This window comes from Cryphonectria parasitica (genome assembly GCF_011745365.1).
Source record: "Cryphonectria parasitica EP155 unplaced genomic scaffold M406scaffold_3, whole genome shotgun sequence".
NCBI lineage: Eukaryota > Fungi > Ascomycota > Sordariomycetes > Diaporthales > Cryphonectriaceae > Cryphonectria > Cryphonectria parasitica.
Window position 1 is genome coordinate 911,425 of NW_024468911.1, and position 23,973 is coordinate 935,397.

At 53.9% G+C, this 23,973-nt stretch overlaps 9 protein-coding genes across 9 annotated transcripts; 4 read left to right on the forward strand and 5 right to left on the reverse strand.

Moving 5' to 3' along the window:
• Nucleotides 1–350: 350 nt before the first annotated feature.
• M406DRAFT_236140 (uncharacterized protein) lies at nt 351–3,278 on the forward strand (the record flags this gene model as incomplete). The annotated part of the gene is made up of 2 exons (XM_040916031.1): nt 351–770; nt 825–3,278. Coding segments are annotated over 2 exons (2,874 nt in total), but the record flags the coding sequence as incomplete, so codon positions are not given.
• Nucleotides 3,279–4,788: 1,510 nt separating this feature from the next.
• On the forward strand, nt 4,789–6,062 carry M406DRAFT_327988 (uncharacterized protein; the record flags this gene model as incomplete). The annotated part of the gene is made up of 4 exons (XM_040920275.1): nt 4,789–4,864; nt 4,946–5,608; nt 5,745–5,868; nt 5,969–6,062. 4 exons carry the CDS (start codon nt 4,789–4,791, stop codon nt 6,060–6,062), a joined length of 957 nt encoding a protein of 318 aa, XP_040777834.1.
• Nucleotides 6,063–6,378: 316 nt separating this feature from the next.
• On the reverse strand, nt 6,379–7,398 carry M406DRAFT_251674 (uncharacterized protein; the record flags this gene model as incomplete). Its single annotated transcript, XM_040916777.1, has 1 exon — nt 6,379–7,398. A coding segment is annotated over one exon (1,020 nt), but the record flags the coding sequence as incomplete, so codon positions are not given.
• A 3,206-nt stretch (nt 7,399–10,604) lies between these two features.
• M406DRAFT_254195 (uncharacterized protein) lies at nt 10,605–11,466 on the reverse strand (the record flags this gene model as incomplete). Its single annotated transcript, XM_040916946.1, has 5 exons — nt 10,605–10,651; nt 10,752–10,790; nt 10,866–11,067; nt 11,136–11,191; nt 11,340–11,466. Coding segments are annotated over 5 exons (471 nt in total), but the record flags the coding sequence as incomplete, so codon positions are not given.
• A 1,353-nt stretch (nt 11,467–12,819) lies between these two features.
• Nucleotides 12,820–14,278, reverse strand: M406DRAFT_327991 (FAD binding domain protein; the record flags this gene model as incomplete). Its single annotated transcript, XM_040920276.1, has 3 exons — nt 12,820–13,399; nt 13,530–14,194; nt 14,258–14,278. 3 exons carry the CDS (start codon nt 14,276–14,278, stop codon nt 12,820–12,822), a joined length of 1,266 nt encoding a protein of 421 aa, XP_040777837.1.
• A 1,546-nt stretch (nt 14,279–15,824) lies between these two features.
• Nucleotides 15,825–17,367, forward strand: M406DRAFT_345199 (Nucleotidylyl transferase; the record flags this gene model as incomplete). The annotated part of the gene is made up of 2 exons (XM_040922050.1): nt 15,825–16,070; nt 16,249–17,367. The coding sequence occupies exons 1-2, from the start codon at nt 16,008–16,010 to the stop codon at nt 17,365–17,367; spliced, it is 1,182 nt and encodes a 393-aa protein (XP_040777838.1). The 5' UTR covers nt 15,825–16,007.
• A 363-nt stretch (nt 17,368–17,730) lies between these two features.
• M406DRAFT_41396 (uncharacterized protein) lies at nt 17,731–20,416 on the reverse strand (the record flags this gene model as incomplete). Its single annotated transcript, XM_040924160.1, has 2 exons — nt 17,731–18,234; nt 18,344–20,416. The coding sequence occupies 2 exons, from the start codon at nt 20,414–20,416 to the stop codon at nt 17,731–17,733; spliced, it is 2,577 nt and encodes an 858-aa protein (XP_040777839.1).
• A 671-nt stretch (nt 20,417–21,087) lies between these two features.
• Nucleotides 21,088–21,874, forward strand: M406DRAFT_287833 (RNase P/MRP, p29 subunit; the record flags this gene model as incomplete). Its single annotated transcript, XM_040918762.1, has 1 exon — nt 21,088–21,874. Exon 1 carries the CDS (start codon nt 21,167–21,169, stop codon nt 21,872–21,874), a length of 708 nt encoding a protein of 235 aa, XP_040777840.1. The 5' UTR covers nt 21,088–21,166.
• A 305-nt stretch (nt 21,875–22,179) lies between these two features.
• M406DRAFT_287837 (DHH phosphoesterase) lies at nt 22,180–23,565 on the reverse strand (the record flags this gene model as incomplete). The annotated part of the gene is made up of 2 exons (XM_040918763.1): nt 22,180–23,323; nt 23,399–23,565. The coding sequence occupies 2 exons, from the start codon at nt 23,563–23,565 to the stop codon at nt 22,180–22,182; spliced, it is 1,311 nt and encodes a 436-aa protein (XP_040777841.1).
• Nucleotides 23,566–23,973: the final 408 nt, after the last annotated feature.

Here is a 23,973-nt window from a genome sequence, read left to right on the forward strand (position 1 = left end):
TACTTACAAAAAGAGTATCTACCCTATCTCGTGCTTGCTCTTTCCGCAAACTCAGGTAGAGTCCCTGTTGCTTACGTAATACGGAAAGAGACCCTGAAAAAATTGAAGTTGCCCCTCCAAAATACACACATCGGGAAAGAGTCATTCAAGCATTTGCAACCCCCCACCTTCACTTCACCTTTGCACAGCCTTCAAAAAAAAAAAAAAAAAAAAGAAATAGATTACCACTCGCCAAATCAGTCTTGCTGGCGTGACCTTTTTCTTATGCTCTCTCATAATTGATTTTATTCTATTCTTTTCTTTTTTGAGGTCTGCACACAGTCTAGTCTATGGCATCCATAGATGTTGGGGTTGGGGTCGAGGCTTTCAATGCCTTCCTGCAGGCAAACGTCACTGGGCCTGTTCTCGACGATGGTCAAGTCAAACTGGCACAGCCTTACGATGGAAAAATCGACCTAACTCTGTCCTCGTTGGAAGTGGACGGTGTCAGCCCCTACCCCTTCATCCCTCACATTGATCTGTTTTGTCTCGCCAAACACAGCATCGAGAATGCCACCTCTGAAACATGGACGGCCAGCAGCGCCAGCCACAATACGGGCAGCAACATCAGCCTAGCATGGATGAGACTGAGGCTGGATGTCTGGCACTACAAGCTTTTCATTGAGCCCAGCCTCAGCCCTGGCTCCATATTCACCAAGAACATTGGCATGAGTGAGGTGCCCACACTGGTCGAGAGAATACAAGAGCGCCTGCGGGCGGTAGAGAGCGACGTTCTGGGAGAGAAGTGGGAGGTGTCCTCGTCTCGATGGGCAACCCAAGACAAGGTCCGCTTTCTCGTCGAGAAGGCCAACATTTGTATCATGCTGGGCCAAGACGTGCAGGCTCGGGATGCTCTGAGCGCTGCGGCAGACCTGAACGGTTTCGTGTATGCCTTGTCCGGTGCGCTTGGCAAGAGGACGAGGTTCCAGGAGAAGAGCACCAGCCAGCTGGTCGTGCTTGCCAAAAGCGGAACCTCCCCCGACTCGAACGCGAAGCAGGAGGTGCCTGAGGCTCTACCCCTCAACGACGACACCCTCCTGGAGGAGATTGAGTACACGAACGGCGGCGAAGAGGGCCTGAATGGCGAGCGGGAGGGGGGCCCAGAGCCTCAGCTGCCTCTTGCGCTGCGCGACCTGAAGCCAGACGAACAACCACAGCTCTCCGCTCTGGACCAGATCATATTGCTTACACAGGCCACGCTGAAGGACTCTTTCTCACCCGCAGACAAGCTGACGGCTGAGGAAGTCCTGCCGTTCGCTGTCAGGGTCATCAGCGACAAATCTACCAACTGGCAGATTTACACGCAAGCCCTCCTGGTGCGGTCCCGGATCGAACAGCACCGCAGCAGGACCGTGGAGCGCGGTGTTCTCCAGATGCAAGCCGTCGTTGATCAGGTCATTGTGGATACCACCCAAAAGGCCGCGGTCGCCGAAGCAAGTCAAGACAGTGCTACACAAGATGCACCAGAAGTTCCTTCCATTTCTATCTCGGCTCCTGATGCGCAGCCGAAGCCGAAGCAAGATCGGGAGGAAGCAGCCCCCGTCGAAGAGAAGCCTATGTCATTCTTCCCTGCTGCCAAATCGGAAGAATCTGCACCCGCATCAGTGAGACTGGAATACATTCATGCCCTCTCATCGCCCCCGCGCTGGCATCTCGAGTCCGAGCTGGCATACGCCTGGACAGGGGTGGGGTCATTAGTGTCGGCTCTTGAGATCTTCAAGCGTTTGAAGCTCTGGGCCGAGGTTGCTCTGTGTCTCGCAAGCAGTGCCTCCATGGATAATGAAGATGGCAGCGGCCGGGGTAGTGGTGGGGAGGATAAGGCACGAGCTATCATTCGCTGGAGATTATACCACCGCAAGAATGACGCTCAACCCGATGGGAAAGCAGTGGTGGGCGAGGAAGATAATGATAGCCTCGATGAGGACACGGATATCACAACCCTTAAAGCAGAGAGCTTCACTGGGCGCGAGCGCACCCCGGCTCAACCAAACGCACCAAGGCTTTTCTGTATTCTGGGTGACATAGAAACCGAGTCCGCAGTCACGCATTACGAGAGAGCATGGGAGATTTCCAATCACAGGTATGCTCGTGCCCAGAAATCACTGGGTGAGCACTATCTCTCCCAGAAGGACTGGAAAAAGGCTCGTGAGGCCTATCAGCTTGCAGTCTCGGTCAACCGTCTGTCGCCCGAGATGTGGAGCAGGCTGGGAGACATCAACCTGAGGTTGGGTGACTTTGCAGCTGCGGCCGAGGCTTTCACCCGTTCCATTGGGTCATCCAACGACACCTCTGGTGGTGAGGATGCAAGGACATGGAGCAACCTCGGGAGTGCGTTATACAGCGTGTATCTGGAAGCTATGGAGAAGGACAAGAACCAGCCGCCGGCCAATGGTCACCAATCCGAGACCCGTGTGGGGGGAGATGAAGATGAACAGGTCGAAGATGAAGACGACCAAGTTCAAACCACCACAGCCAACACTCACAAGAACCCATCCGTCCTCCTGGCACAATCAATGAACGCCTACAAGCGTGGAGCCTCGATTGCGCACGATAACTGGCGCATCTGGGACAATGTCATCACACTCGCCACGCGGATGCGTCCCATGCCCTTCTTCGAGATCATCCAGGCCCTGCGATCCATCATCCGGATCAGGAACTCGGAGGACGCACTGGACGACGACATCCTCCGCGTTCTGCTCACAGAAGGTGTCCTGGCCACGGACAAGAAGAATGACACCGGTGCTGGGCAATACGAGCCGCCCCGAGGAAGCGTCGAGCGCAATGTCAACGAGATGATGGAGCGGGAGATTGTTCCCCTGATCACGAACCGCTCTGAGCTATGGGAGCTGTTGTCCCGCCTGCGAGTCTGGAGGAGGGACTACGCCGGCGCCATCGATGCCTCCGAGAAGGCCTGGCGGGCTGCTGTGGGCGGGGCCACGTCGGGAGCTGGGTCGCTGGGCGGAGGTCTCACGGTGGATGCAGCGGCCAAGAAGGACGGAGGGGACTCTCAAGAGTCCAGGAATTGGTTGGAGAACAAAGAGGCCTGGCAGGTGGTTGTGCAGAGGACGGACGAGCTGGTCGCGGTGCTCGAGAACTTTGGCCCGCAGGTGGGGGAGGTCGGTGATAAGTGGAGAGCGAAAGCGCGGAGTGCCATACGGAGCGTCATGGGCAAGGGGAAGGAGGCTTGGGAGGGAAGTGAAGGCTGGAACACGCTGAAAGGCTTGTTGGATGGGCTGAAGGCATGACGGATGCTATTAGGGCGTGGTAAGTGGGGCTTTTTGGCTCAAGGAGATTCGTCAGGAGGAATGGTTCTGTACTTCTCATGACGGCTCACGGTGTTTCGCGCTGGGGCGAACGAAGCTGGAGATCACGAGACACTAAGCGATAAGAATCATCATCGTGGAAATCCAGTGTCATTTAGAATACAGCCCACGCTTCGAACCAATTTAATGAGTTTCAATGGTGAACATCACTTTACGGCGGCTGTTCCGAATATGCCCATGCACACTTTCCCGAGTGGCGTCCCACGTGAGCCAACACCGCTGAGTTCGTGTCGGCCAATAGTGGATCGAGCACTCTTTTCGTTAGCTCTGCCCCATCTGGACCTCGGTGTGGGAAGGCAAAATGACCAAAGAGGGTTTGTTGATGAGTCTGGGGAGGGAGGGGGGAGTTGCTGGTAAAGACTGATGGCATGTTCCACTTGTGTACAGGATATTAGAACAACTAACTGAAGTTGATGTCTAACTAAAATATGTTATTTTCCGAGGTCTAGCCAAGTCATGGCTAAGCACAGAGTACATCTAGAATAAGAAACCGCCTGTAAGGCATCTTGAGAGAAGCTCTGTGCTGAAGTATGCTTCTGTTCCAGGTGGTGATTTTCATATTCATAGTGTAGTCATCACTTTCGGAACGCGCAAAATGCAAATGCTAAATTAATGTTGTAGCCTCTGATCTATTCTGGAGCCCGAAACTGCTGGTATCGATATATACTGAAGTAATGGGTTCTTCAAGTATTCGTCAAAAGTCTAGCAGACTCAACATCACTGGAAAGACTCGCAGATGACTAGGTTCGATTATCTGTGCCCATGATTCTGAACAAGACGATTCCCATCTTCTCACCACAGACTCCGTCCTGTCCTTAGGTTTGTGTCGAAGGTATCCACCCTTACTCATTCTCACATGCCACACCAAGAGAGTGCCATATGTACGGGCACGTATCAAGGCAGAAAATAAGACACTCCGTGATTACCGCCGGCGGATATATATAAACATCTAGATCCAAGCTCCGCCGTCTAGTGAAACTTCTGTGCCTCCTCCTCTTTTCTCTTAAAACAGGGAAAAACCAAAAAGTGGCTCAAGACTTCACTTGCCACTCGATTCACAACCGTGACAACCGTGCTAGATCCAGTACATATCGTGGGCCTAATTTAGTGCCGGAGACTAGCTGTGCACGAATGCAAGCCACCACGTGCGCTTTGACAACGGAGATCCGTACTGGACTGGATTTCTGGCATGATTCCGGGATCATGGAGGGTTCTTTTCAATAAAACGATTACGTTGTCCCTGCAGTAGGTCTAGAACAGTATCAGATGGTCGGGCAACACTAGTCCCAGGGTTCCTCGTATATAGCTGAACGTGAGGACGCTGCTGGTGATGGAAATTCTCTGAAAATTCCTGCTTAGATCTGATCCTAACCTTTTCTCTTCGGGCGCACCATCATACCGTGGACTTTGTTGTTTTTTGCTGGATATGTCGATATGGGATAGAGACGACTTGGGCAGCATTGCCCAAACGGTCTGCTGGACCTTGTTTGGAGCCACAGCTGGTAAGGAGAACTGTCTAATTTCTTAGCTTTTTCTGATCAAAAACTGGCTCAAGTTATTCACTGACAGAGCTGCAAATCTAGTCACCGTTGGTTTACGATTATACTGCCGACTTCGCTACGGCCCTCGACTCGGCGGCGGTATACATGTCGACGATTTCATCACAGTCGGCTGCCTCCTGGTGCTCCTGACCTTCTGCATCCTGCTCTCCATCGCCCTCCCGTTTGGAGTAGGACAGCATTACCAAACACTCTCTGCCGCCACCCAGGCCCAGGCTTTGAAATGGAATGCCATCCTCAACGCGGCCACTCCGTGGCTCTGCACGTTACCCAAGTTCGCCATCGTCTCGACACTAGAACGCATCCTGAGTTACAGCACGAGGACGAGGGTGATGCTCTGGGGCCCGGCACTCGTCTGCCAGGCGTCTGTCCTCGTGCTGGTGGTGTGGGACTTTGCGCAGTGCAGCCCGGCAGCGTTCCAGTGGGATCAGAGCATCAAAGGGGGCATCTGTGCGAACCGGAGCATCTATGTCGGTCTTGCCTGGTTCACTTATGTATTTTCCACGGCGCTGGACGTCTTCTTTGCTCTCTACCCTGTACCTTCGGTTATGCGGCTCAACATGCCGCTCAAAACCCGCGTTAGCGTTGCTTTGTCGCTGAGCATAAGTTGGTTTGGCTTTGCCATATCGGTATATAAATTCTCCATCTTCCCTCGTTTCGGAATCATCATGAAGACGGATCCCTCATGTAAGTCTCTCATCCTTTGTTTGTTCCTCCTGTCATCTTATGATGGCGTGTTTTTTTCTTTTTCTTTTCTTTTTTTTTTTGCCCCTCCTCCTTCTAGGAGCTTTTCACCCTGACTAGCACCCTGACGCCCTTTCAGATCCTCTCGTCTACCTCTCCATGACACACTTCGCCGAGGGCTCATTCCTCATCATGTCCACGTCGCTTGCAACACTGCGGCCCCTCTATCGCGGGCTCAGGCGTCAGATCACGGCTCGAACCAGGTATAGCAAGTCTTGGAGCCATCGAAAATCACCTGGTGCCCAACATAGTACCGCACCCACAACAGTATCCAAAACAGCAGAAGATTACCTATCCGTCAAGCATCAGGACCAGCATGATCATCCCTCCCAAGATGAGGAGTCAAGCACTGTGGTATTTGGAGGTAGCGACGACGACGCCGACTACCTTGCGCTAACAACTACAATAAAGACAAAGGAGTGGACGAACGTGAGCCAACACAGCCTCCAGGATAAAAATGATGGCGTCTAATAAAACGAACGTTTTCTTTCTTTTCCTGTCCCTTTGTTCTCAGCCTTGCCGAGAACCCGTCTCTGGAAATCTCCAAATAACACGCTTTCAAAACACGAACCATGAACAACAAAATTTGCTGATGCCATAAGAAAGACAAAAAGACTTGAATCACACCGGTAGAATGTCTTGTTGCTTGTCCGGGTATACTTAACTCTTCCTCTGCAACCAACCAACCAATCAACAAAATCACGTATCGAGCCTTACTCGGCCACAGCAGCAGACTCCTCTTCCTCAACAGGGCTCTCTTCTTGCAGGGCCTTGAACGTCTCCTCCTCGTACACGCCAGACTGCTTGGCGCGGCTCACGAGCTGCTCGACCACCACGGGCGTCAGCTTGGCAGGCTGGGCGAGGATCCTGGCGAACTGGTCCTGGTGGCCAAAGCCGCACTGCGCGTGGCCGTCCTCGACCGACCTCCGCAGGCGGACGTCGGCATAGGTGCGCGCCAGCTCGGCAGGGCTGGCCTGGATGCTGGAGGGCGCGGGGGGTGGCCACAGCTTGGCCTTGGTGAGGCTCATGATGGCGGAGCCGAGCTGGAGCTGCTCGCACTCCTCGCGGACCGAGTCGTCGTCGCCAGGCGCCTGGCAGAACCGGGGGAGCTCGCCGCCCGCGGCGCCCGACTGCGGGTTCAGCAGCGTGTTGACGGGCTTGCTCACGGCCTCGATGATCTGCTCGATGGCGCTGAGGCGCACGGCGGCCAGGAGGTCGATCACCTCGCCTGTCAAGGGCTGCTCGCTCCATGGTTTGCCATGGGCGTCGAGGAGGACGGCGCCCTCCTCTGTGGTGCTGAGACTGGAGTTGTAGGCGCAGTGGGCGATGGTTCGTGCAAAGGACTGCGCCTCGCCGAGGACAAAGCCTGCAACGAGGGTCTCGTTGGACTGAGACTCGGCTGCTGTCGAGAGAGAGACGAGCCAGGATTTCACAAAGGGCGCCAGCAGGTGGATGGCCTCGTACTTGTCCGCAGCAACGGCGGTTCCGTACAGCTCGCCAACGTCGAGCTGCTGGGGCAGGCTTTGGAATCGGTAGTGGGCGATTGAGAAGAGGATATCCAGGCCATAGGCAGAATCCGAGGACAGGTCGATGGTGTCAGAGGTCCTGGCGGGTATGCTCTGCTTCCAGACGCGAGACGCACTCTCCAGGACATGAGATCGGACGGCGTAGATGACATCCTCGCCCTGTGCGTTTCGGACTTGGATCTCGAGGTCGGCATCCTCGGAGAAGGACTTCTTCTCGACTTGGGGCTCCTCAGGCTTGCTGTCCTCTTCTTCGGCCGGCTCGTTCTCCTGGCAGACAGCTGCACTTGTCGAGGAAGGGCCTGGCGTGTCTGGGGGCGTCGGGAGGTCTTCTGTCGGCTTGGTTTCTGCTGCTGCAGTGGCGTCTGCGGCCGCTGCGTCCTTGATGCTGCCTGCAGGGGACCCTGATTTCTGGGCGGCCTCTCCCAGGGAGATGGATGCCGACTTGGGGGATGAGCTAAGGTTGCGTTCAGCCTCGACCGTAACAGCAGATGTCTGGGCGAGGACCGGTATGCTCCGTCCCGAATCTGACCTTTTCAGATCGAATCCATCCTGGACTGGGCCCAGGGTCGGCGTCGTGGGAGTCGAGCCGTTGCTGTCGTTTTCACCCTTGGGAGACGACGTAGACCTTGTACAGAAGTCAGCAAACAAAGTTTATGTATAATTTATACCATTTTGTTGAAATGGAGCCACGTTCTAAGCATAAGAAAAGAAGAAAGGAGAAAAAGGCTGGGTCATGAGTACCCGAATGTAAATGAATAGATCGAGTCTGTCGTATAGGTCGGATTGCTCGCCAGAGGGATGGAAACCTTTCTCTGGAAAACAGGCCTCCTGAAGTCGTCTTCATCATCTTCTGTGGGAGGACTGGCAGGTGGCATGGGACGCCTCTTCTTGGTCAACCGACGAGTCGGATGAAGGACGACGATTTCATGCTTCAATTCGACTGCTGAGTCCAGATTTCTGTGTGTACACTTGTATGAGAAACACTTGTTCGCACCAGAGAGCCCTGCCAAGGTGATTTGTGGTGATATTTAACGAGCAAGTGCGGATTTTGATGGTCATCTTTGCTTACGGACGCTTTGCCACCGAGGATGAGGTTTATAAGGCAGCAAAAAACCCTATAAACCCATTCTTCCTCGTTGAATCTTGACAAGGTGACGACCGTTGTATGGTTACGTTTGTAACTAGACGTGTATCCCACATTTTCTCTTATGACTTGTATGAAAAATCGGTGTTGTAAAGAGGCGGCAAGAAGAAGTTGAATTGTACAATAGAAGACATGAGGAGAAAGAGGAGCAGAAGCTAGGAGAACGTGGCAGAGGGAGGGCTTTGGTTTGAACCGATATGGAGGAGAGAAGCCATATCAACTTACTTCTTGAACGATCGGTTGAAGAAGAAAATGCCAGACTTTCGACGAGTAGCACGCTCGTGTCCTAAATCGCCTGTGGTGGTCGAACGGCGCTGAACCTCGGCCATACTTTATTGCAAAGGAGACTTGCACTTTCAAAGTATCACTCGTATTTCTTTCAAAAAGGGACGAGAGAGGCTGGAGCAGAGGAAGAACAAGAAGATGATGACGATGATCAAGGCGACGACAACGACGATGGCACGAAAAGCCGGGACCAGATCAAATTGTCAAGGTAGAGAGAGAATGATATATAAAGACCCCAAGAGGAAATTTGTTCAAGGCCAAGACCAGGCAGCGGTCAATCCACCGCCTCACCAACACTAGATATAGTTTAAGAAATCGCAGTGTACTATGCATCACGGTTCATGCAAAGTCCTGGAGACTGTTCTCCGCAGCGGGCCTCCTTCTATGGACATTGTTCATGCTTGTTACGAGATCAGTGAGGCTGCACTGAATGACTGGCAAGCGACGAAGAGAGGCAAAGAAAAAAACGTGCACACCGCTCATAGGCTCAACCATCTTTGTTTTTCACCCAACCCGCCATGGGCAATTCTTTCGCCAATGCAGATAAGGGCCCTGGTCCTACTTAGTCGCCTGCTGGATGGATGGACCCCACAAAGCTTTCCTCTACTGCAAGGATTCCCAATGCACAACTCCACCGCTCTGCAACGATTAAGGCATCCTGACGCGCCAACGCCAGCGGAGCCCTTGACGGGGGCTCACCGACACCTATCGTGCGTGCCCTCATGACCACAGAGGTTCCAGCACGCACACGAGGCAGAACAGTTGGCGAATCCATTCCCTTTTTTCTTCTTTTTTCTTTCTTTTTCTATCTAGTCACGCCGTATGCGCTTTGCTACTGGACGATCGATTCATTGGGCCTTCGTTCTCGGCGGGTTCTTTTGGAGAAAACCAGACAGAGATAACCAGATGCCACTCGGTTTACTTCCTGAAATCCAACCCCACATGTTTGCATGACCACACAGACGTATCAGTTTTCTTCTTAGCCCTTGTGATGTCTTTATGATTGTATACACCAGCCCTCCGCCTCCCGTTCTCGGCGGTTAGAGAGGATATTCTGCTTACAAAATGACCACGCGCTCCATGAGCCACGGGGTCAACGACGCAAGTGTGGATTGCTAGGAGGTGTCTTCAGGATCGTACGAAAAGTTTGGTCATCTGGACAAGACTGACTCCCTTTAGAAAATCCATTTGTGCCAGACACCCTATGGCAATTTGGCTTTTTGCTGCACTCTTGTTGGCGTGGAGAGAGAAGACAAAAAAGACAAAAGGCCGGAAGAAGATTAAAAAGAGGAAAAAAGGGGGCTAGTGAGGCGAGTGTGCCCCAATGACGAAGAGACTTATAGATTATGCACTTCTTATCCTTCCCTCCCTCCCTGTCTTCCTTGCCTCCCTATAAACAACCCAACTCCTTCGAATGTAGAATATGGCCCGCCGTTATCATAGACAGGGTCAGTGCTGAGACCCCTCCTTCTCCATTCTGGATAAGTATGAGAAGGTCCGATTGCTGGACGTTCTTTTTCTCTTCTCTCTCCCTCCCTCCCTCAGAAATATGATATCACCTGAAGCGCGCATCAGCATCCAAGTGGGCGGGCTCCACCACGACCGACACCATAGCCGAAAACCCACGGGATCCAAAGCAGAAACCATCAGCCGCCGCGTGCGGTGACAATTCGCTACAAGCCAGGACCTAATTATTACCATACTATCCCCCTCCGGGCCGTACCAGCACACACACTCTCTCTTTCTTCATCTTTCGATCATCCAGTGCTTGCAGGTGAAAGTGGTCCCTCGTCCCGTCCCCGTGCGTCCGCCAGCGGGTTCGTGGCCTTGAATGTGAACGTGATGTGACAGAGAGAGCGGAGTCTTGCTTTCTTTCAACGGCGGGGACCCCCAGAGGAGGTAGGTAAGCTGCAGGTGTCCCGGAAGCAATCAAGGCTTTATCTTTCCTTCCTTCTGGTCGCAGGTCCTTCCCATGGTTGACCACTCAGTCATCGATGGGGAGCACCACTCGTGTTCCGTCACGGATGCCAGCTAAGCAGATCAGCATCTGAGGCACAAAGATATTCCCTAACATGGCAAGAGGAGAAGGAGGGGGGGGGGCGTTGACAAAGGAATTGCCCGTCCAACATACCTGCAAGATAGTCGACAACCTCGTCATAATTTTTGCACACTGGAGAAAAGGGACAAGTCAACAATCAAAGAGTCGATCAGTTAGAAAGGTAGGACAAAAGTCGGGTTTCCGTACCATGAACTCCATTCCATCCTCCATCGAGCGGCCCAAGGTCCGCTCCATCCGATGCCGAGTGCGGCTCAAGCGCTACGTCGCCCGTACACATTGCCGCCTGGCGAATGTAGTCGATACAATGCATAAAGTGGGTATGCAGGCCGTCATCGATTTCCTCGGACCTGTTCTCTCGGAGGGTCGAGTATATTCTTCCCATCATAAACTTCATTATATGACTTTCTGTTAGCCACTTCAGATCTACATCTACCGTTTCACCTTGACTAGACTTACAAGACAGTGCAGCTGGTGCGTCATGGAATCTGCCGAAAAGATGGTCCCCGCCTCGCCTGTTGGGCCCCCGGGAGGCGATACGTCCGCTGATTCGGCCGAGAATCCAATTAGAAAATCACTGCTTACTTAGGCAATAATAACAAGACGGGGAGGGGGGAAGAGTAAGAAAGAAAAGAAAAAAGAAAAAAAAAAAGGTAAAAAGACCAGGGGGAACGGGCTTACAAGGCAACATTGTGTTCCACTTCGCCACCAGAGCATCAGAAAACCACTCCGACGTATTGGTTGGCACGAACGATGCGTCTGCATTCCATTTCACAACGTTCACCGCAACTGATCGTCTCAATCTTTTTTAGCTTTTGCTCTGTTGGGGGGGGGGGGGGTTTTCTCGGCAAGACAGATAGAGAATTAAGATGGGCCGAGGAAGCGACTCACTCTCATGGCTCGAAGCAGAGAAATCCCCGCCGATTTGCCTGTTGCTGCTCGTCGTCGGCTGGTGCAGAGGCCCTCTGAACAACAGAAGCAGTAATAACACCGTTATCACTACCAGTAACGACATGTCGATGATCCACCGATATGATTTGAGTATGAACAGAATTCCGCTCCGAGGCTGGGCCCATCTGCTGGCACGTCCGCCATCTTCTTCTTCGCAGCGCCAGTGTTTCTCTTGCTGGCCGTCTTCCACGTCGGTCTCGGAGAGGAACTCCTCGCGGTCGGCGTCCTCGGCGCTCCAGATGGTCTCGTATTTGCTAGCTTTGTGATCCATTTTTCCCGCCTTGTTTTCTTCTTGATCTGTCGTTCGCTGTGGGTGATTAATGAGGTCGGGTAAGGGACTTGCTGTCGAGTTGATTGGGGAAAAGCTACCAGCAGCTTGCTTTGGGGGAGATGCAAAAACAATAGACCCGGGACGAGGGAAATTCAAGCAGAGAAAGAGAAATCAAAAACATTCGAGAAACACACAAAGAGCTCATACTCCCCTCTCACTGATATAATTCAGACGGACGAGCCCATGTTGTCTATAGAGGAAATCACACACGCTTGGCAATCTGTAACGAGGGCCCTGCAAGTTCCCTTCCTCGCGTTTGAGAAAGCTGCTGAGACGACATGGAGCCAAGCACAGAGGACATGGTCTAGGATGAGGCGGGTTTACGCCATGGGTTTGTAGAATGAGCGGAGCCCCACACACTTGCAGTCCGTCTCGTCCGTCGCAGAATTTTGCTGGTTGCGATGGCATTTTTCCTTCAGGAGGCGTCTTGGGTTTCATGTGCCGCTGGGGTGTTTGAGCCAGCTGCTGGCGGCCAAAACGTGTCTGTCGGCTAAACCTGTTTGGTAATATTGTTGTACGCCGCTGTTACAGTGCAATGCGGTCATGGTGATGGATTGCTTCTTGATTTCTCATCCTTTCTTTTCTCTGATTGAGAGAAACAATCAAGAAATCTGAGCAAAAGCGAAACATTCTTAAAATCGTGCTCAGATGGTATCAATTACTACATTTTCAAGTGCTGGCGCGCGCGCGCACACACACACACACACACACACACACACACATACAACAGGTCTCAGTGTGACCGCTCGAATCATCGATGTAACCATGTAATGAACTATCACCTAATATTCATAACCATGGACTCTTCGACACATCGGTGACTGAAAACATCAAGCTTCAAAACTAGGACGACCATACGGATCACCCTTTCAACGGCTTGTTCCTCCAGTTAAACCACAGAAAAAAGACGGCCGCCTTAAAGAAGGAGAACCAAGTTCCTCGCGTGAATTCCGACATGAACCTGCTCAGCAATGTGACGCGCTTCGCCTCGCGACAAGTCTCGCGGTCCCACGCCTCAACAGACTTCTTGCCCTGCAGGACCTCGGCGAGCGTCAGGCAGTGTGCGGCGGCCTGGTCGGTGGCGCGCCCGATGTTGGGCCGGTAGGAGGCCAGGGCGTCGCCGACGAGGATCACGTGGCCCTCGCAGAAGCTTGCCTGGCTGCCCAGGGCCTCGAAGATCTTGGTGACGAACGGGGTGGGCGACTTGGTCAGAAGTTCTGCGAAGGGGGGGATCATACGCTGCACGAGGGCGCTGCGGCGGGTCTCCCACACGATTGGGTTGGCGAGCCCCTGTGGGATGGTCCGTTGGGCTCTGCGGCCGTGGATGTCGGTGAAGATGGCCTCCTCTTCTGGCGAGCCTTCCTTGAGGTCCTGGTAGAGGAGCCAGTTGAGTAGCAGTTCGCCTGACTCAAAGCTGCCGTGATCGGTGGGGATGACATAGCTGGGACAGGTGTTAATTTTCAAGCATCCAGATCCACCAGGCTACTATGCAGACAATGAGGAAGAAAAAAGAAGACATGGATGGGTATCATCACAAAATAGAAACCTGCATCGGAGTCCCATCAACATACCACAAGATGTATGACTTATTTCCCAACAAGTCAAAACAGATGCCATTAAGGAAGAAGTCGGCCGTCTCCTTGGACACATCTCTCACAGGCACCGATCCTCGCCAAGCAAAGTAGCCAGCGTAGTTCTCTGGCTCAGCCTGCGGAGCCTGCACCAGCTTTCGGACCGTCGAGTGGTTCCCGTCGGCGCCGATGACGAGCTCGGAGGACAGGGACCCTTCCTTGCCTGTCGCGTCGACATAATCGAGGCTGACCAGGCCGTCGGCATACTGCATGCCCGTCACCCGCTTCCCCGTCAGATACTGAACCTGTCCATCGCTGGGCCTCGCGGCCGGAGGGTCCGGACACGCTTTGGAGACGTAGCCGTCGAAGTTGGCCCGCAGGATGCGGTACACATAGCCCCAGTTGGTCCAGTACCTGGTGGCCGTGCTGCTGCTGTAGACTTTGGGACGCGTGCGGAGGGACCAGTGCATGGCCTGCGACTGGAACGCGAGCCGCGCGCCTGTGATGTCGTTCTGGCGCAGGAACTTGTTCACATTGTCGCTGATCTGGATGCCGGCGTTGTGGCTGGACCGCTCCTCGTTGACGTCTTGTTCGAGGATGGTGACGTTGACGCCCTGGCGCTTGAGATAGAGACCGTGGATGAGTCCACTGAGGGAGCCACCGACCTAGAAATGGTGGTGGTATCAGATAGACAGTGAGGATAGTGTGGCATGGGTTGAGAGGCTTACAATGACAGCTGAGGTCAGCATCTTTATTGTTTTGTGTGCTGAGGGGCTTGCAGATGTTTGTGGAAGAAAAGACAGAGGTGCAGCGAAACTGCTTCATTCAATTGATGGATGCTTTCCAGTCAGTATCAATACTCTCTCGGCACGAGACTGCACGAGACTGCAGACAACGAGGATCAATTCATAAGACCAGGGGCACTTTTCAGCCCCCAGCCGTTGGCAGTCTTGTCAGCTTCCCTCACATGCAATGCTGTGCTGGAAGTGATAAAGAAGTTTCAGAAGAGATAAGTTCACTGTTTGTTTTTGGTCTGTAAAAATGTAGTAAGTTGTACTCCTGAGTCACTGTTGTTTGATTGGAATTGGATGAAGATCAAGTAGTCACTGGTCAGTTGATGGTGTGATTATGGTTTGGATTTATATGAAATCCATGCTGACAGGCGAGCGCAGCTGAATCACAGGTCAGCTGAAAGGTGAGGGTATAATACCTGAATGGGTTATCTAAGAAACTAGGGGACTAACCTACTGTAGCATGGGGTAATTCCTAGCCTAAGCCTTGGACTGTGTGGCGCCGGTGAGGACCTCAGGGGCAAGTGAACTTTGATCGAACAACAACAAAATCAGCCCTCAAGAGTTGCAGAGGCCCACAAAAGACAGGTCAATTGATGAATTGATTAGATAGAGAATGTTTATCTTGAACCAACTAAAGTGTCCATTAAAAAGTACAGATCAGAACTCGGTCTGTTGGGACCTTGCTTTGCTTTACTTACTCACAGTGTGTTGGTTCATATGTTAATACAGTAATGCAACCTCCTCTCCCCCTTGAATCCGAACTATGAATTGCTTTCTTGCTGTCTGTACAGCATCTAATCACTATGTATGAAATTATCGAGTTCGCATGCCTTGGCGGTCTGGAATAATACGCCCCGAGCCAGGCACCGAAAACCATTCCGAGTATACAGACATAATATTCGATTTGCCCAACAAGATAATCCGAGGTCGCACTCGCGCACGAATTCACCGCGTATTTCGGCGATTAAATATGTAGTATGATCTTCTCTCTGATGAGGGTGGCATGATTCTCATTCCTCTCTCCTCTCTCTTGACTGATGTAAAGAGATAAGCAGATGACAAGAAGGGTCTAGATATCTTCTGCATCTTTGAAGATGCAACGCGTCAGGACGTATGGTTGGAAAATGGATTGTGCCATCCATCCCGAGGTCGCTTTCGGTGAGGATGATGGCACGGATCGATGGATCTAGGCAGTGTTTCCTCTCACTCTTTCTCCCCCACATCTTGTTATGGAAGACACAGACTCGCATGGTGTATAGTAATTACCGCCAATATTATCTTCTTGTCTGTTTTAATAAATAGTATATGCCCACAAAGGAGAATGCAGCCATTGGTTCAAATTTCAAGGACAGCCTTCGCAGCCCAGATCATAATTTCTGTACACGGTTCGGGTTGGGGTCCCACTTCTCTTATGTAATCCTTACCTCTTAGGAGCAACGACTTTTGCCTCGCTCCGTCCTCAAAATTGCGCTGCACAAAACATCACAGCATGACCTTTATAATTCTCAGCCATTGCGTCCTTGCCATGGCGCAGCACCGCTTCCTGACTTTCTCCTGACTTTCTCCTCATCTCCTCTGAGCTTTCTTTCTCCCAAAAAAAAATTAAATTACCCACCTGCATACCTGCGCCCGCCATGCTTCCACGCGCGCTGCGACCCATTGCGAGCTCGCGTGCCGCCTCACAATGCGCCTTGCGCAGCGCTGCCTCGATAGCCTCCTCCTCCTCCTCCTCCTCCTCCTCGTCGCTGTCGTTGACATGCTCAAGACGTTACCAGAGTAGCGCTGCCACTGCTTCTGATACCGCTGCTGCCGCAAGCACGAGCACACCGTCGTCGCCTTCCACGCGCAGACTCGCCTCCCACCAGCACCAACACCAAGTACAGCGCGTCCTCACCATCTTCCAAGATGCCCCTCCGCGCCCCGAGGCCGAGTACATCCCCAACACGCCCATCCGTGTCCTGCGCACCGTGTCTGATGTCCGCCAGTGGACGTCAGATGTGTGCAGCAGCAGCAGCAGCAGCAGCCCATCTCCGTCCTCCTCTTCCTCCTCCCAAGACCAGGGCGTCGCCCTCATCCCGACCATGGGCGCCCTCCACGTAGGCCACACCGATCTGATTCGCCAGGCCGCCCTCCGCGGGCACAACAAGATCGTCGTCAGTATATACGTGAACCCGGCGCAGTTCGGAGTGAGCGAGGACCTGGACAGCTACCCCAAGACGTGGGACGGCGACTGCGCCGTCCTCTCGTCCTTGTACCCAGAGCTCCAGAGCACGCTGGGAGGTAGCAGCAGCGACCTGCAGATGGCCGTCTTCGCTCCCACGACGAGCGAGATGTACCCCTCCGGCTTCCCAGGCCAGGAGCCCGACTCCAAGGGCAGCTTCGTAACCATCACCCCCGTGGGCGAGCTGCTCGAGGGCAAGACCCGCCCAACCTTCTTCCGCGGCGTCGCCACCGTGTGCATGAAGCTGTTCAACATCGTCCTCCCCTCGCGCGTCTTCTTCGGCCAAAAGGACGTCCAGCAGACCGTTGTCATCCGCAAGATGGTGCGCGACTTCTGTCTGCCCCTCGATGTCGCCGTTGTCCCCACCACGAGGGAGCCCAGTGACGGCCTGGCCCTGAGCAGCCGCAACGTCTACCTCGGCACCAGACGACGTAGGACTGCTCCTGTCCTGGTCACTGCGCTGCGGGCTGCTGAGGCTGCGTACCTGGAGGAGGGGGCACTTGCGGCCGCCGACATCGTGCCCGCGGCTCTGAGGGTGATCTTGGACGTCTTGGACCAGCAGATGCGGCTGTCGCCTAGGGAAGGCGTCATGTTTGAGCTGGACTACATCTCCCTGGCCGACCCTGACACCATGGAGGAGCTCGACGAGGTCGACCCGACCCGCGGCGCTATCCTGAGCGGCGCCATCAAGATGTTGCCTGTGTATGAGGCGCAGGAGGGCGAGGACCTGGGCCATAGTGGTGGTCCGCCCGTCAGGCTGATTGACAATATCATCCTGCCTCCTCGGATACAAGAGCAAGCAGGCAAGGAAGATGATGCCTGAATGACAAAAGAGGGTTGTGACTTGTAGACGGTAGATATCATCCAGATGAGAGATTTTATGTACCGTGATGCCGTGTGCTCTTGACGTACATATCGCAATTATACCCCAAGACGACTTCTTTTCTTTTCTATGCTAAACTCTTGGTGGGAGTTGTAGTATATGTCTTCACCCATGCACACGGCTTCTTAATCGTAGAACGCACTGGATCAAAAATCGCTCGCTCTTCCCCATAAACACAATGCGCTCAGTCGATTAATTTCTTTCCTTCTTTCCTGCCGAAATATTACACATATTTGAACAAGAAGAAAAGAAGAAGAAGAAAAAAAAAAAAGAGATGATGGCCTCGCATGGATGATAGCCACATCACAGCTTAGCCCTCTTCTCCAAGCTCCGCCTCCTCTTCCCCTCCTTAACGCTCCTCCGAAGCGCCGTCGCATCCTCGCTGCTGAGCGTCGGATAGCTCGCGCCCTCCCCCGCCTTCCCTTTCCCTTTACTCTTCTTCCCCTTCCCGTCCCCGGTGACGGCCTGCTCAAACAGCCGTCTGCCGAGCACATCCGTCAGCCGCACCACGCGCGTGCTCACCGTCGCCCCGTTGCGCCGGTTCTTGCCCTCGCGGCGGCTGCTGGCAATCTTCTCTGTGAAGAGCCACAGCCTGCTGCCGAGGGCGTCGAGGCTGCCTGTCTGCGGGTCGCGGGCCGGCTGCCACTCGGGCGAGAGGCGGAGGCGCGGGGGTATTTTGGTATCTTTGGACCGGACCACGTCGATGATGCCCTCTTCCTCGAAGCGCTGGTACGAGTTCTTGAGGGTTTCCTTGTTGACGGCCTCGAAGTAGGAGAGGTCGCCTTGGTGGTAGAGGGTTTTGCCGAGCTGTTTTGAAATCATGTCAGAATATTTGAGACCAGTCATTGTGTTCGTCTCTCTCTCTCTCTCTCTCTTTCGCATCCAAGAGGGACAGAAGATGATGGGCATGACTTACTAGCTGCGCGCTGTTGTGAGCCTTGGACACCTCGATCCAGACCTCATTCTGCAGTCCCGGCGGAGGCGTCAGGCCCATCAGCGAGACAGCTGCCAGCCAGCTGGATTCTATAAAAGGCCATATCAGGAAACAGTAAAAGTCAAAGTTCTCCCGACCGACCTGTCTCTCTCGATCCGACAGCCCAATAGTCGTGATGTTCCCCTTCTCATCTCTCGTCAGCGTGATCACCTGGTCTGCCTCCAGCCCTGCGAGCGTCCTGTTCAAATTCACCGCCAACCCTTCCCCAGAGAAGATGAACTCGCCCCTGAACAGGGAAGACAGGAACAGCACCTGGTCGCGCAGGTCTCCGATCGAGATGTCCTGGATCGCGGGCCCGCCGCCCTGCTTGACGCGCGTGTACATGCCTGCGCTGACCAGCGCCTCGCTGATGAACAGGTGGATGGTCATGTTCCTGTAGAAGGAGAGCTGGAAGCGGTCGACGGCGTAGTACGTAGGCTCTGCGAGGCCCTCGACCACGCCCACCAGGTCCTTGCCCAGGACCTCCAGGCCGCGCTCGATGACGACCGACAGCGGCGCGTTGCCAAAATGCGCGACCCGCCCGCCCTTTGCGCGCACCCGCTCAATGAGCCACTCCACGCGGCGGATCAGCTCTGCCTTGCCGACGCCACGCCCTCGCAGCGTGAGCAGAACCGTGCCGATCAGCGCGGTGGGCATGACCACGGAGACATCGTTAATGTCGGCCAAGACCTTGTAGCCCAGCGTGCGGAGGAGTTTCTGCCGAATCATGGGATCTGTCTCGCCGCTCGTACCAGCTGTGCTTTTCGTCGAGGGAGGTTTTCCGAGACGGGTCAGCTGCTCGTTGATGAAGCCGCGGAGACTCCATGGTTCGTGGAAGCGGACATCGACCCTGCCTAGCCGGAGGGAGAGAACGGACGAGCCGCCCGAGAGGAAGTCGGCCAGGTTTTCCTTCTTCTTGGGGACGCCCAGGAGCTCGGTCACGTACCCCTCCGTCTCGATGACCTTGTCGTATTGGGTGCTCACAGGACATATAATGGTGTCCTCGACGCGGCCAGACAGGAGGCTGTCGATGATGAAGCTCAGAATGCCGAATTTCGGCGGCAGCAGCTTGCCCGTGCGTGATCTCCCGCCCTCGATGAAGCACTCAAAATTGAAGCCTCCCTGCAATAACGTATCGATATAGGTCTGCACGAGCGTTGTATACAGCGCATCATCGCCAAAGGATCTCCGAATATAAAAGGCACCTGCATGCTGCAAAAAGCTGCCCACGAGCGGGAAGTTTAGGTTGTCGCCGGCGACAACGACGGGCAGCGCAATGCCCAGGCGGTAACAAATCAGCTGCATAGAGACATAGTCGACGTGAGAGCGATGGCAGGGCAGAAATACAATGCTCTGCTTCTTGGCGGCGGCCTGCTGGGCGACCCTCCGCAGCATCAGCACCTCCTCGCTCGAGACATGTATGCCCTGGTGATAGGCCCTGGTCAAGAGCTGGGTGGTGAGGTAGTACGCGCCCCTGATGAAGGTCTTGCTTTCGAACTTGCAAATCATGTGGTCTGTCCACTTCTCAGCGATCTCCCTCAGCCCTTGCTCCAAAGCAGTCCGGCGCTGTGCCTTCCGCACGACATAGTCCTTGCCGTTCCTGCTCTTGTTCTTGTCGCCTAACATGCCCTGTGCCTCCTCCACGGCAAGCCGCCTGTCTGCCAACCGTGCTATGCGGGCATTCAGCAGCGGCGCCGACAAGATCGCGTTCTTCATATTCTCGCTGAAGCCCGAGTAGAAGATGGGCTGGCCTATGACATGGTCGTATGCACGCCATCCAGTACCCGAGACATAGAGAGAGACCTCACGCAAGAACTGGAGGGGTTCAGAGCGGAAGTGCGCAGTGTATTTCATCAGGGCCTCCTCCTCCTGCGCTGCAGCTGCTGCAGCTGCGCCAGACGGAGTTGTGGACACAGGCGGCTCGATATAGCCAGAGGGATGGAGGGTGATCCGGTCACCGAGGATCTTCAGATCGGGTGCTGAATCCCTGCTTGCGTCGTCGTCGCCATTCGCCATGGTGGGTAGAAAAGATCGGTACTCGTTTCGAGGAGAAGAAGGAGGACTAGCAGAAGAGTTGGGAGGGGGGGGGAGTATCGTTAGGGCTCGTTCCCGAGGTCTTCGGGGGTCTGGTTCGTGTGGCTATGGTACAATCATGATCTGTTGTTGGAATGAGCTGATGATATTCTTGCTGCAGAAATCAGGTCATTAGAGCAGGTTGCCTAGGCGTCTTTAATGGTCGTCTGGTACTCAAGTAGGTAGGGTGTCATGCAGAGGACATACATGGCAGTAAATTGGCAGGTCACATTGACCTCCCCAGCGGACCAATTGTGGACTTTGCTTGTCCGTGGTGGTGTCTCCACCTTCACCACTCTTACTGCCGAGCCGCTGCGAATAAGAGGTGGGGGAAAGGAAATAGCATGTGAAGCTTGCATGCATAATGACGCTAAATGGCCAAAATTACAGTAGCACTGCTGCTTTCCCCAGACTTTGGAGAACCGAAGCGGGCGGGCGGGGTTCCGACTTGAACCCTGGCCCTGCAGCTAGGCTGGCGGCAGGCTACATACAGGCTACAGGCGGGCCCTTGCAGTGGGAGCTTACAGCGGGTGATGGGTGGTACCGATAAGAGCTTTTTCAAAGCTCAGGAGTTTTCTTCCCTCGATCCAAACAAAACTTGAACCTCTCTTTTTCCAAAGTTCGACAGCTCAGACGTGATACAAAGAAAGAAGAAAAGAAGGAAGAGAAGAATTAAAAAGATATGATACGAACATGACATCCAGAGAACCTCCTACTACCCAAGCGCTCCTCGCGCGCGCCCACTCGCCAACCTCTGCCGAGCGCATCTACACTGAAAAGATCCAGCACCGCGCCATCTTCCTACGACCAACCTCCCCACCTCCACAGACCACAGCGAAGCAAGCCCGCCGCAAAGAACGCGAGCGCAAGGCAAAAGAGAGGAGGAAGGCCCTCAAACCCAAACCTCTCTCCGCGAAGCAGCGCAAGAAGCTCGGCCTGTACGAGGTTCCCCGCGATGGGCAGAAGTACGCCACCTTCGTGCCGCTGCATGACCTGTGGCTGGGCTACGTAAGGGAAATCCTGGGAAACGAGGTGCATACTGGCGGTCAGGGGGCGGCTGCGAAGCTGAGCGCCGCTGATTTCCATGGCGCCGAGGTTGAGGTGGTCAGAAGTGGGTGTGTTGGGCGGGTGGGGATCAAAGGGATCGTCATCAGAGACACGCGATTTGTCTTTGAGGTGATCACGCCCAAGAACAAGGTCAAGATCGTGCCCAAGGAGGGGACCATGTTCAGGGTTGAAGTGCCCCCACCAGCTGTGCCCAAGCTCGACGAGAACGCACATCAAGATGCTCGACCTTCGACCAAGAACCTGGTGTTTGAGATCTTGGGGGACCAGTTTGCCATTCGAGCGGCGGATCGGGCGAATCGGAAGTTCAAGCCGCACTTTCTGAAGAACATATGAGCAATATACGGCCGCTACGGAAAACAATGGCTGTGGGTCAACTGCAGCAAGATGCAGCAGGTATGACTACATGGGTGATGGGAATACGGATGCAGACGCAGACGCAGACGCAGACGCATATAAACAAATTCTGAGGTCAAGGTATGTCCAACCCAATGACTCTATTCTGGCCCCAGCAAGATTTGTTTGGATGCTAATTATTGTTGTCTCGCCGCTTAGGAGCACGCCTTGTCCTAAACCTCGGCAACCATGAGCCACCACCACTATATCAACCAAAAGCTAAGGAGTTGTCTTCGCTTTGATGTCTATGGCCTTTTACCGAAATAGTTTGTGATCATGTTCCCTTGCTTGGAGTCCTTCTTGGTCGAAGTTGCGCCCTCGGGCTTCTTCCCGACTTCCATAATCTCCAGCAGCTCCTCGAACTCCTTCACTGGAACGATGCCACCACTGGCCTCTTTATGACCGCGAGCAAACGACTCTCCAAGTCTAGCTCGCAAGGTCTCGTCGGGCGCTTTTGCCGCGATACCACGGAGAATCTCTATGATGTTAACGGGAGGATCTCTTGCTCTGGCCGTCCGCGGTATGCGACAGGAGAAGTTCACCAGCCCCGGCGCATATCCTTCGTTGGCAACCATGACAACCTCCAGCTTGGCCGACTGAAGATGCCCAGCCCACCTCGTAGCAATCACGGGGTGCACCTGCGCTGCTGAATTGATCCGGAACACAGCGATCTTGGCGTCTCCGCTGAACTTAGGAGCTGTATGCGTACACCGCTCGACCTCAGCATTGACTTCTGCCCTTGCTGCTAGAAGCTCTCTGTTTCGGAGGAGATCTGATGGCGACTTGGCCGCCGTCAATGCTGCCCACGCCACAGGCACGCTGAACGACGCTGTTCGCCTCGGCGCATTGATCAACGACACTGCTTCGTTCAGTGCTTTCTTTGTGTATTTCTTGAAGGCCTCCTTCATGTCTGGAAATGGCGGCTCCCACTTGAGCGTATTGCCGAGATCCCCGTGTGTGCCCATGATGCAGAGCCAATCGCACTGGCTCTGAACCTCGTCATGCAGCTCTCGACAGATGAGATACGTCAGCAATGAGCTCGTCGCCACTGGTGGGCTGTCACAGGCGGAGACATGCCGCGAGCCCTCGGGAAATTCGTCCTCAAGCGCATGGTGATGGTCTATGACCAGTGCCTGGTGCGGGCTGTCAATCACGGCTGGGGATTTCCTGGAGCCTTGGTCGAGGACGAAAATGTATGCTGGCTTGTGGGCCCTCATGGCAGCTCGTTCTGTCTCGTCATGCACATTATTGCCCTTCTGGAGAAGATGTGCGACAATGAGTTTGGCATCAAGCCCAAGGAGTACCAGGGTCTTTTGCAGGACGGCGCCAGACGCCAAACCATCCGCATCTTTGTCGGGGACAATCAGTGTCTTTTGACCTGCCGAGACACTACCCTGGATCAGTAGAGGAATTATTATGGAGTAGCTAGGCCTCTCTTTCTCACACACACTCCAGCTTACTCACCATTCTCGTATAAAGTCCTGGGCCGTGTCTATCTGGTCCTGAGGCGCAGGCCATATGATCTCGCCCGAGTCCGTCCTCAGGGATGGCGTGGCGTGGTATTCTGGTAGCTCTACCCGTCGCTTCTTGGACTTCGACTCGCCTGATCTTGTTGCTGCATTCCTCTTCATGATGGTCGTCGGTCCTAGAGATTTGCTCAGACGCAGCTTGGTCTGGACAGAACTTGGGGCCTGTAACGCAGCGCTGAAAACTTTTGTGGTGGTTACACAGAAACGCGTGCCCTTCGACACAAGACTTGGGTTCATGAGGGTCTGCTTTGACGCTGTAGTCAACGAATACTGGGCCTACAGAGTATCTGTTCAGCAGTTTGCTCTTGGTCTAATTTTGTTATTTTCTTTCCTTCTCTTCCGTACGGCACACAATGATGACGTCGGCGGCTCGGGAACCCTAAAACGGCTTGCTACTTACTTAGGCTTCCGGCTTGTGCAAGGTTAGATTTACTTAACAGCATGAGCGCCAGCCTTCTGCCATCGCCATAATGAAACCAAAAGAGGACCTCGATTTCTTATTTAAACCAG